The following is a 12,537-nucleotide window of genomic DNA, read 5'->3' on the forward strand; positions in this document are numbered from 1 at the left end:
GGCCAGTGCCAGCAGAGAGTCGCTCGGTCCTCCCTCCGCCCGCCCGCGCCGGGGGCAGGCCTGGTCGTCGCCTTTTTCCCCCGCACCGCGGCGCCGCTCCGCCACTCGGGCACCGCAGGTAGGGCAGGAGGCTGGAGCGCCTGCTGCCCGCCCGCCCGTAAAATGGTCCCCTCGGCTGGACAGCTCGCCCTGTTCGCGCTGGGTACGTACGCTGGCTGCGGCGCCCCCTGCGCCCCGCGACACCCTGCTTCCCCCGGTCCCCGCCGAGCTCCCCTCTCGGGGGATTTCTGCGCCCGCCTGGGAGAGTGGAGAGAAGCGAATACTCTCAATGGGTTGGCGCCTGGGAGGCAAGGGGAGTCATTAAGAATGACAAAGGGGACTGTCCGGTCGAGCGCCTAGGCTTCCCCGGGAAAGTGACTGCCTGGGCCGTGCCTGAGAACGCCTGGGAAGGGGAAGCGGAGTGTGAACGGGCTTGAACTTTAATCCACCGCGGCTGTGTGTCTGCTCAGACACATGCCTACACCTACCTGCTTACCTGGCCGCCTCCAAACCCGGCTTAGCCGGCATCGCTGGCGTGTAGACTGGGCCGCCTCGGAATGGGGGCCGGCGTCTGACGCTCTGGCCAGGTCTTGCCTGCTCCCCTTTGGCACCCCCTGCCCACCCCTAAGCCCCAGCGACAAGCAGAGATGTTCACGATCCGCAGAGGCGCCCTCAATCTCCTTTCAGAGCTCTTGAGCTTTGGGGGTAGGTTTTGGATTTTTGTGCGGATTAATGGTTCCTTTAATTAACTTCCCTGGGAGAAGTGGTTTCGGTGTCAGCCGAGGGCAGGATCGAAACCCTAGACGGCGCGTTGCCAGTTTCCTTTGAGTATGTCCTTGCCAGTGAAGGAGGGATGGGGAAGGCGAGGGGAAGTTGAACCCCTCTCCCGGGTCGGGTCTGCGGAGCGGTGAGTTCTTTGGCGGTGAAGTTCACAGGTCTGTCTGGACGCAGTGAGGGCGCAGCGCCGCGCGCCGCCTGGCCAGCTCTTGCCCCTTGTGCTGGTGGTTTTTTCTGGTGTTGAGATAGCTGATTAACAGTGCAGGTGTCCTGGTTATTGCTACAGTTTTCGGTGAAGTGAATTGTTCGTTCGATATGCCCCGAGTTTAACCCTGTATAGCATGCGGCTCGCTACAGGGTCGTTAGAGTCTGTGGAAAGCCGTGGAACCCCTCCCCAGAAATGCCCAGAGCCGCAGCCTCACCCAACTCCCTGTTCAACGCCAGGGGGTTCGCAACCCCGCCTGCAACCCTGCCCTAGAAACGCTGATTAAAAACCGCAGCAGAAGGGGAGGCATCCTCTAAGAGAAATAGAAGGCAGTCTTGGAACCGGATGCTCCCAGCTACACCCTTACCTGAAACTCACCAGCAGGTGACATGGGTATGGGAGGCTTTTCCCCCACTTTTTTGAATAATTGCCTTCTTTGTGTGCATGTATTGACTGTTGCTCTGATTTAAATTTTAGAGAAAGCAATAAAACATTACCGATACAAGGGAAGCTTCCTGGATATAATTATCCCTTGTAGTGTTTTTGCAAATAATAGTAGTAAGTAGTAGTAATAATAACAGCTGACACTATTCGAGCATTTTACTGTGTGTCAGACACAGTCCAAGTGCTTTACATTTATTCATGCAGTTTTCACACCAACCTGATAAAGAAGGTATCAATATTATACTCATTATATAGCAGAGGAAATAAAGCACACAGGGTCCACAATTAATAAGTAGTTGGACCAGGATTGTCAAAGAACGTGGAAGGAATATGAACATGAAAAGTCACCTAACTTGTGGTGATTATAGTCCCATCTCTCAGTTTTGGGACTTTGCCTTGAAGAGAGATTATATGGAATACCCTGGAACTTGTTGTTCAATTGAGTTTCCTATTGAATTCCTGGGATCTCAAGGTGGTTATTCGGTAAAAATTAGAGGCAGGAAATGACGAAGGTAAGCACATTTGAGTAAGTGTTTGAAAGTTGTCCCTATACCCCACACTGCCATTCCAGAATACTCACCCACGAAGACTGCATTCATTCATCGTGTGATTTTTCTCCTTTGCCTGAATATTCTTTTCAGCTTGATCTTTGTTTCTTTCCTTAAGAAAATGATGTATAAACTTTAAAAGATTGATCGATATGTAAGAGCTGGTTCACACAGTTCCAAAATGTGAGCAGTTGAAAAAAGTGGAGAAAAAAAAAGGCAGGAGTAATTTATGCCAGTGAGGACTCCTTTTTATTTACATGTCTTTAAAAGAAAAATCAAAGCTGTGAGTTCTGTGCATTTACTAGAACTGCTGCCTCCCACATATAGCTTTACTTTGCACGTTTCCTCCAAAGCTGCTTTCCCCTCTGATTTTTCTTAAATAGTTGAAGGCAGTTCCAGGAAAATCAACCAGTGTTCCATCGTTACCCAAGATCTAGGAAATCTTCATGGGCCTAGTCTGAGAAGGAACAGGCTGTTAGGAGTCTCAGTTAATGTTTGATTACTTGGAACCTGAGCATTGATTAATGTTTTGAGTAAGAGAATGTGAAGACTGTTGCCCACATGGCAACACTGGAAACATAACCCAGGTTCGTGTGGTGGCTGCCCTCCCATGTCAAGTTTCCATCACTGGCAGGCAGACTGCACAGGGGCTTGGCATTTCCAGTTACATTTCCTCCTCTGTGTTCACGGAGCAAGATGTGTGTGTGATCTTGGGCAAGTTACTTAGCTTTTCTGTGCCTTGTTTTTCTCACCTGCAAAATGGGGATATTAACAGGGTTGTTGAATATATTTAATGTATGTATTAAATATATATACCTGGTATGTAGTAAGAGCTTAATCTCATCATCATCATCATCATCATCGTCGTCGTCGTTGTCGTTGTTACTTTGAACCCCATAGAATTCCAGACATCATTGCAGGTTATACGAGTTGTATAACTGGGAGAGTTTGTAGGTTTTCATTTATCTCATCTCCAGGCTCTTTACCATTCCTTAGAAAAATATCACCCAACCTAAAAACCTACCTAGGTAATTTCTGGTGAATATTATTTGGCCGATGACAAATTCAAGCAAATCTGGAGGTTCTTTTAGACATCATGAATTCTTTAATTTTTTTATACAAAGCGTTTGTATCTCCTCTTTAATATTCAACGATCAGTTGTTTATGGAGGTTAGCACTAAGTTCCAGTTTTCTCATCCATAAGGTGGGAATAATAAAACTCTGCCCACCTCATAAGCTGTTGTAAGACTCAAATGAGATGGTAAATATGGAAGCTATTTATGAAAAGAAAATAAGGACTGCACACAAAATGCAATTGATTTTATGATACAAAAATGGGTTTATAATCCAGAGATAAGCTTTATTATTTTTATAGCAACTCCCATAAGTAAGGACTGAATGTGGACCTAACGAATGATATCATAGGACACGAAGTAGCATTAAGGATGGGCAGAGGCGAAATAGATCACCTTCCCTGTTTAAGTCAGGACTGAGGGACCAGTACGGGAACTGAAATAAGACATTCGTTTTCTCTATTACTGGACGTGATGTCTTTCAGAGTAGACAGTGGAGATTTTCCTAGGACACATGTTTTCCGTATTGGGCAGCCGTAATTAGGGAGTGTACGCTTAGAACATGGGCTGTAAAGGTGAATATGGAAGCCTTGGAGGCTGAGTTTTCCATATTTGCTTTTCCAGATTTTGGGTTCCTCAGGATAAAGTGATCCTTCTGTAAATACTCAATGTCCCCTGCAATGGGGACTTTTCTTATAGGAATAAATGATGCTTCTTGTTACTGTTACTGTGGTAACATGAAAAATAGATGACTTTTCCATTAGGCCTATCTAAGGACCTTTTCAAAGTGTGTCTTGAACAAAGTCCTACTCTTTGCACTGCCCTCTAAAAGCGATGGGCAACGGGAAGAGGAGGTTTGGTGAACGGAAATGAAAATGGCTTGTACACACTGAATTAAGCATGTTGTGCTTGATGTCATACTCAAAACCTCTGTAGTATCTTCTACAGCAGGACTTACATTGGAATAACCTGGAGGGCTGGTTAAAATGGATTGCCAGGCCCTCTCTGCTGCAGTTGTGATTCTGTGGGTGGGAGTTTTGCCTGTCTAACAAGTTCCCAGGTGTAGTTATGTTGCTAATGGGGAGAGGGCAGAAGGGACACTTGGAGAACCACTGCTTTTCAGTCGGTTGCTGTCAGGGAAACTTTGGGCTTAACCAATTGCATCTTACCTAAAGTACGTTCAGATGTTTGTAAATGCCCCCGTGAATTTACAAGCTATTATTAAAGGCACTTCTAAGGCCTGTCTTGCTGACTAGGACAGAGTTAGCCCTCTCGCTGAGACCTCTTAATTTTAAGTGTTCTTGTTCTTTATCCATGGAAAATGTAACGACCCTAAGTTATTAAACTTAAGCTTACCGGTACTAATCATGTCATCTTTTCCTTTGGATTGCCAAAAGCTGACCATTTTTTTGCTGCCATTTCATATATTTTTAATCACCTAATTTAAAAATATGAACATAGTTATCTGCTAAAGGGCTAATATGTTTAAGATTGCACCTAGATAGAGGAAGATTGGGAGACTTATACGATGGCTTTTGGTTTTGTTTAGCCTTTTCTTCCCCCTAGGAAATGTCAAGTATAAAAATCTTCCACAGACTCAAGAAAGCCAGAAATCTAGACTACCAAAACCATCTCTTAGGAGCTCTTCAAGTTCAAGGCACATTCCCTTTAGAATAACACTAAAAATCTAGGTAAAAACTGGGTAAAATGGTAAATTCTGCTGAAGATTACACATTTGTTGTACTGAGTATGACTTAAGAAATAAACAGTTGCTACCTAGACTTAGAAAAAGTTGGAAGTTGATTGAGATGTAATTCAATGTATTTTGCTAGTGCTCTAAGTCAGAGGAAGGAAATTTGTTTCACATGGAGCTGCTCCCCTAGTCAAGTGAATTCTATGCCCAGCACGTTTGGCTTTAATTTTGTTGTTGTTGTTGTTGTTCCCTTACTGTGAAAGGCTTTCCGTTTTCTTCACCTTCGCGTTTGTACCCTTGAAGTGTTTTTTGCTAGTTAGGGTTTCATCAAGACGGAACCCCTTTTTGTAACAACCAGGCTGCCATTTCTTCACCAGTTTTCATCTTGGAATGTGTTAACTTTTCCGGCTGGGAACCCCAGTAGCAGAGCCCTGGCCCCACTGTGTTCTGGTTTGGATTAATGTTGGTTGGTGCTTAACCTCTCTCCTCTATCAATTTGAGGGCTTCTTCCTCCTCATCTCTGTATTTGGCACCTCTGAGCACAGGCCGAGCCTCAGCAGGGACCAATAAGTATTTGATGACCTCTTGGGGACTCAGTGCAGGATACTCTGAGGTACTCAGTTGGCAAACACTTAGTGGTGTTCATGTTAATCCCGAAAAATTTTTTATTATGACAATCAAGGATGGTTGCATATAAAGTCTTGCATCACTAATACTGGTAGTCTTCAGCATGGTGTTTTATTGTTTTTAAAAAATAGATTATAATTTAATGTCTTCACAATTGCAAAAGCATATTTTTTCTTTTCTTTTTTTTTTTTTTTTTGAGACGGAGTCTCACTCTGTCGCCCGGGCTGGAGTGCAGTGGCCAGACCTCAGCTCACTGCAAGCTCCGCCTCCCAGGTTCACGCCATTCTCCTGCCTCAGCCTCCCGAGTAGCTGGGACTACAGGCGCCCGCCACCTCGCCCGGCTAGTTTTTTGTATTTTTTAGTAGAGACGGGGCCTCACCGTGTTAGCCAGGATGGTCTCGATCTCCTGACCTCGTGATCCGCCCGTCTCGGCCTCCCAAAGTGCTGGGATTACAGGCTTGAGCCACCGCGCCTGGCCGCATATTTTTTCTTTAGAACCCTTGGAAAATTAAGACAAGTGAAAGAGAGTGTTTTAATGACCTATATTTCCACCACTGAAAGATAACTGATTTTTTGTTTTAGAACTTGATGGATCTATTCTTTTTAGTATACTATTGATCTTTATGTAGATATAGATATCTATTATATAGATAGTATAATATCTATTATACTTGTATTATCTATTATATAGATAGTATAAGTGTCTATTCTTATTCTATTCTTATACTATTATATAGATAGGGCAAGTATTCTTTAAAAGCGTATATGTATTCCAGTGGGTTCACACTGTTTAATGTACTTGTTTTTGTAACTTAATCTTTCATAATAGTTTTTTGTTGTTGTTTTTTGTGTTTTGGTGTTTTTTTTTTTTTTTTTAGATGGAGCCTCGCTCTGTTGCCCAGGCTGGGGTGCAGTGGCACAATCTAGGCTCACTGCAACCTCTGCCTCCCAGGTTTAAGTGATTTCCAGCTAATTTTTGAGTTTTTAGTAGAGACAGGGTTTCTCCATGTTGGCCAGGCTGGTCTTGAACTCCTGACCTCAGGCAATCTGCCTGCTTCGGCCTCCCAAAGTGCTGGGATTACAGGTGTGAGCCACCACACCAGCCAACAAACATTTTTTGTGCCATTAAACATTTATCTATAACATTTCTAGTGGCTGGGAAATATTCCCTTGACTATATATATTATAATGAATTTTGAAGCACTTTGACCATATAGATTTTTCCCATTTGTCACTATTATGAATATTCCATACATTGTTGTGGGAATATTAACTGATACAACATTTTTTTTTAAGTCAATGTGGCAATAGCTACAAATTTTAAGTGGGTATAACTTCTGAGTCATCAATTTCACTTTTTGATATATCCTACATAAATACATGTTGAAATGTGCAAAGAAAAATGTAGAAGATGGTGACTGTTGAATTTTTGTAAGAACAAGTTGCTAGTACCACACTGCTACAATTATTTAAGGAGATTTCTTAAATCCTTTATTTTTCTATGTCAGTGCAATGATTTACTAGGTAGCTATTTAAAAGATCTAGCTATTAAAAGGTTTTCTGGCCAGGCAAGGTAGCTCACACCTGCAATCCCAGCCCTTTGGGAGGCTGAGGCAGGCAGATCACTTGAGCCCAAGAGTTCAAGACCAGCCTGAGCAACACAGTAAGACTCCCGCCATGGCTGGATCAAAGATGGCCGAATAGGAACAGCTCCACTTTGCAGCTCCCAGTGAAAGACTCCCCCTAATCTCTGCAAAAAAAAGAAAAAAAAAATTAGCGGGGTGTGGTAGCGCATGCCTGTAGTCCCAGCTACTTATTCGGGAGGCTGAGGCTGGTGGATCACTGGATCCCAGGAGGTCAAGGTTGCAGTGAGTCATGATTGAGCCACTGCACTCCAGCCTGGCCCTGTCTCAAAAAAAAAAAAAAAAAAAAAAAGGTTTTCATTGGGATGGAGGGAGGGAACAAGTGTTGAAAAGCATGGTACCTATTCGGCACCGTGCTTACTATCTGGGTAACAATGAATTGTACCCCAAATCACAGAATTGCACGATATACCCATGTAACAAACCTGCACGTGTACCCCTGAATCTAAAAATAAAAGCTGACATTAAAAATAAAAATAAAATAAAGTAATGAAGGGTTTTCACAATACACTAAATTTAAAAGGGCAGGTTCCAGTACTGTATGTATAGTAGAGTGTCTTGCTCTGAATTGGTTAATTTTTTATAAGAAGTATATATTAAATCTATAGTGCCCAAAGTCAAAGAAGATAAGTAATACAACAGACATTCTTGTACATAAATGTTTGGCACAGCTTTTAATATTTAGAATAAATTTCTAGAAATTGGCCTTTTCTCTCACTTTCTTGACTCTTCTATAACACTGTAAGTTAGATTTAACATTTGCCAAATTGATTGGAGAAAAATGAACCCAGCCCAGTTTTCGTATTTAGTATTTGTTAGGGTCAGTAAATTGGTTGGACATTTGTCGTTCTGCTACTTGCATCTTAACCTTTAAAAACGTTTTCCTTATTGATTGAGCATCCTTTTCTTTTCTTGGAGTTTTATAATAACACTTTATATGAAAAGAATAATAATCCCTTTTCAATCATATATTGCAAGTATTTTCCCCCATTTATTTTTTATCTTTTACTGTTTTGTTTATGGTGTTTTGACATACCTAAAGTTTTTATTTTTATGCAGCAGAAACTATACATCTTTCCCCATTAGCTTTCTACCGTTACTTATATATTTGGAAAAACCTTTTCTTATTCCAAGATACAGTCAATGTTTTCTTTTTTTCTTAGAATTCTTTAGTGGTCTCATATGTTGTAATATTTTATCTATAATTTTTCTAGAGTATGTTGTGAGATGTAACTCATTTTCATTTTTTTAAACAGTCAACCAATTACTAGTCTCAAATGCTATTTATGGAATAATCTACTATTCCCCCTGTGGTTTGAAATTCCATTTTCTTCATATGATAAATTCTGGTTTTTTTTTTTAAACAACTAAAATCGTTTCTCTGTAAAATGATAAGAAATGGGGCATACTGTCAAATAGGAACTAAGCACACAAGACTTGGATTCTCACAGACTCTGGATTCAAATCTCAGTTCTGCCTTTCTAGCAGTTTCAAATGAGACACACTATGCTTTCTTCTTCTTTAAAGTCTCCTTCCAACATTTTTACAACTTTTAATTATTGTGGATACGTAGTAGGTATATATATTCACAGGGCACATGAGATATTTTGATATATAGACATGCAATGCGTAATAAACACATCAAGGTAAATGGAGCATCTGTGACCTCAAGCATTTATCCCTTGTGATACAAACAATCCAGTTATACTCTTTTAGCTATTTTAAAATATAAAATTAAATTATTATTGACTATAGTCCTCTGTTCTGCTATCAAATACTAGATCTTATTCTTTCTAACTATTTTTTGTACCCTTTAACCACCCCTACTCCCACACCGCCCACTACCCTTTCCAGCCTCTGGTAACCATCATTCTACTCCGTCTCCATGAGTTCAACTGTTTTCATTGTTAGCTGCCATGAATAAGTGAGAACATGTGAAGTTTATCTTTCTGCGCCTGGCTTATTTTCATATGCTAAATTCTTAAGTATTGGAATCTGTTTATGGAATATCAATTTAGTTCTATTATTTTGTATTTTTGCCCTTACTGTGAATTTGTTCACTCATTTATTCTACAAATTTCATATTTATATCTTATTTATATTCATATTTATATCTTAATGAGTTTTGTTAATTCTATCAGTCCTTCAGTTGATCCTCTTTAGGTTTTCTAGGTGGATGATCATTTAAGCTTAAATAATAATAACTTTGCCTCCTTCCTTTTAATATTTTAATCTTATTAAATATCTTATTTTAATCTTTTATTAAATATTAAATTATTTATATTTTAATCTCTTCTTATAGAGGACTTTAAGAGCATGGTTTCTTAAAAGGCAGTAGATTTCCTTGTATTTTTCATGGCTTTACAGATAATGTTTGTGCATTTAACAGTTAAGCATGAAGCTGACTTTTTGACTATATATACGTATATATACACGTATATTCTTTATAATGTTAAAATATGTTTCTCATCATAATTTACTAAAAGAGTTGGCATTTTTGTTTTGTTAGTTTTTTAAAGCAGGAGGCGATATGTGTGGGGTTTTTTCCCCAAATGTTTTGAGGACATCGATTGACTCAATTATGTTAAAGCCACCTTTAAATTCTTGAAAGAAACCCTTCTTGGCTGTGTGGTATTATTCTCTGTATATACTGCTAGATCCCATCCATTATAAAATATTTGGGTCTTTGTTTTCTTTTTTAGATTTTGATATCAATATTATGTCAGCTTTATAAAATAAACTTTAAAGCATCTCATCTTTTTTGTGTTCTGCCAGTTGAAGTATCAGGGAAACCAACAGTTTTGTGAAGGCTTCAAAGAAATTGCTATGAAGCTTCTGGCCTGCTCCCTTTTTAGTGGTCAGTTCACATTTGCTACTTTTTGAGTCAGTTTTGGTAATTGTATATTTTCTTCACAGTCTATTCAACTCAAATTTCTAAAATTTTAGCATAGATTTATAAATGAACTCCTTTTAATTAAAGACACTTTTTTTTGTATCTGTGGCCCCAGTTAATGTAATTTTTTTTTTTTTTTTGAGACAGAGTCTCTTTCTGTTGCCCAGGCTAGAGTGAAGTGGCGCGATCTCAGCTTACTGCAACCTCTGTCTCCTGGGTTCAAGCAATTCTCCTGCTTAGCCTCCCAAGTAGCTGGAATTACAGCTGTGTACCATGCATGCCCAGCTAATTTTTGTACTCGTTAGTAAAGACGGGGTTTCACCGTGTTGGCCAGGCTGGTCTCAGACTCCCGGACTTAAGAGATCCACCTGCCTCAGCCTCCTGAACTGCTGGGATTACAGGCATGAGCCACCATGCCAAGCCTAGTTAATAAGACTTTAACAAATGTGAAATAAAGTAAGTATCAAGGCCCCCAAGATAAGACATATTTTAAAGTTTGTTTTTCTTGATGATATTTAGGGGGGAAAAAACCTTTCTTTTATTTTTTGTTTTTATTTTTATTTTTTTTTAGGCCGAGTTTCACTCTTGTTACCCAGGCTGGAGTGCAATGGCGCGATCTCCGCTCACTGCAACCTCGCCTCCCGGGTTCAAGCGATTCTCCTGCTTCAGCCTCCCAAGTACCTGGGATTATGGGCACCTGTCACTACGCCCAGCAAATTTTTGTATTTTTAGTAGAGACAGGGTTTCATCATGTTGGCCAGGCTGGTCTCGAACTCCTGACCTTAAATGATCTGCCCGCCTTGGCCTCCCAAAGTGCAAATACCCTTCTTTCAAATAAAATTGAAGGAAAAGTTTCATAAGTAACAGTGTTCCCATAAGCCCAGGTTATTTGTAGTTTGTTTGCATACATGCATATACCACAGTTGTTATAGCAATGCCAGTTCTGATTTGGAGAGTATATGACATTGTAATTTGTAGCTGAGGCTGCTAAGCAGCATCTTGATGCTTTGTTAAACTTTAAAAAGCTTAAAAACCTCCAAATACACTTTAAAAACCTCCAAATTTACCATCGTGCCCATTAGGTGCACAACCAATGCTTATATGAGAGAATTTATTGTTGGTTGGTTGTTTGTTTTTTGTTTATTTTCTGTCTTGTTTTTAAAGTCAGTACTTCTAGGTTAAAATAGTAGATTCTTACAATGAGACCATATCTTCAGCTTGGGTTCCTTAGGGGTTTTACTCTGAGTTTGAATGAGGTCAGTAAACAATTCTCCTGGGCGCTGAGAGGATAGATGTACCTTTACTCTTTTTCGTCATATCTCGCCAGGTCTGAGGCATTCTCTTTGTAATTACTGTACTTCCAAGAGGCAGAAGAGATTAACTGGCTAAATAGTTCAGGTAATGTGGTCACACAAAAGCGGCTGAAGCTGATAAACAAGGGGTTTGCAATTACATACTTTCCTCCCTTCCCTCTCCCAGTTCTTAGCAACTAACAAGGAATACTCAAATTTATGAGATATATATTTTTTGATTGACAGAGCTTAAGATCTGTAACTTCCGCCACAGCAGCAGCCCTGAGGAACTGCGATATGAATTATGGTGTGCATAACCTGTCCATCTTATTTGTCAGTGAGCGCAGTTGAAAACTTTGGGCTGGAACCCTTCCCACTTTGGGATGGTTTCTGGGTTTTAAATTTGCAATGGAGGCTCGCATCATCAGGCCGGTCTGCGTGCTGTACACACTCCCTGCCAGCAAATTTCAACAATGACAGATGTTTTTTGCACATAGCAGACCTCGGGTGTTATAATTAGGGTTTCAGGGATGAATCATAGGTCCCTGAACTGGAGTGAAAGCAAGCCTGGGGCCTGAGCAGTTTTTAGGAATGTGAGGTAAACTCATAGATCACACAGATGGAGAATCCTTCTGGATTTGGGCTCTCTCTGAATCTCATCAAGCACTCTCCTCCCCCAACAAAGAAAACCCTGGAAACAAGCACGCCCCTGGGCTGGCCTCTTCTCATTCGTAGAACACGGAGAACACATGCATCCTCTGCTGCCATCTCCCTGTGTGAGCTCTTCACGACAGGCTCCTTTTCCACCAGCCTCAGTTCAATCCTGCACATTGTTTTCCCAAAATGAAGCAGAAATCAGAATCTGCAAACGGTGTAAAAACTCCCCCAGATTGACTCACCAGACACATCCTCTTACTAGGTTTAACTACCAGGTGTCCTACCAGCCTTCTTTCTGGGCAAGGATACAGATATTTGTATAGTCATTTTTTTCCCTTCACAAGATTACTAGATTCTGTTTTAAAATCTGCTTTTTGCTTACAGTATGTGGGGAAAATATTTCTGTGGCAAACATATATAAATATATCTATAAACTATTAATTTTTAATGGCTAGGATATATTGTTATACAACTCTATCACTTTTTAATCCATCCTTTATTGATGGAGATATAGATTGCTTTAAACTTTTAAATATTCAAACCTGAAATGAAAATTCTTGGCCGGGCGCGGTGGCTCAAGCCTGTAATCCCAGCACTTTGGGAGGCCGAGACGGGCGGATCACGAGGTCAGGAGATCGAGACCATC

The 12,537-nt window shown here is 40.7% G+C and overlaps 1 protein-coding gene across 6 annotated transcripts in view; it reads left to right on the forward strand.

The window, feature by feature from the left end:
- The first annotated feature begins 6 nt into the window (after window positions 1-6).
- The window catches only part of TGFA (transforming growth factor, alpha), a 109,239-nt gene continuing 96,708 nt past the window's right edge, over window positions 7-12,537 (forward strand). For 4 of the 6 annotated variants that reach the window (XM_011945228.1, XM_011945226.1, XM_011945229.1 and 1 more), the window contains exon 1: window positions 7-202. In XM_011945228.1, coding sequence (XP_011800618.1) covers window positions 163-202 — 40 coding nt within the window. In that variant the 5' untranslated portion in view covers window positions 7-162. Of the gene's footprint in view, window positions 745-12,537 lie in introns of all 6 variants that reach the window. The other 2 variants (XM_011945224.1, XM_011945225.1) reach the window with 1 other exon arrangement.

Source organism: Colobus angolensis, unplaced genomic scaffold (assembly GCF_000951035.1).
Source record: "Colobus angolensis palliatus isolate OR3802 unplaced genomic scaffold, Cang.pa_1.0 Scaffold24, whole genome shotgun sequence".
NCBI classification, from domain to species: Eukaryota; Metazoa; Chordata; class Mammalia; order Primates; family Cercopithecidae; genus Colobus; species Colobus angolensis.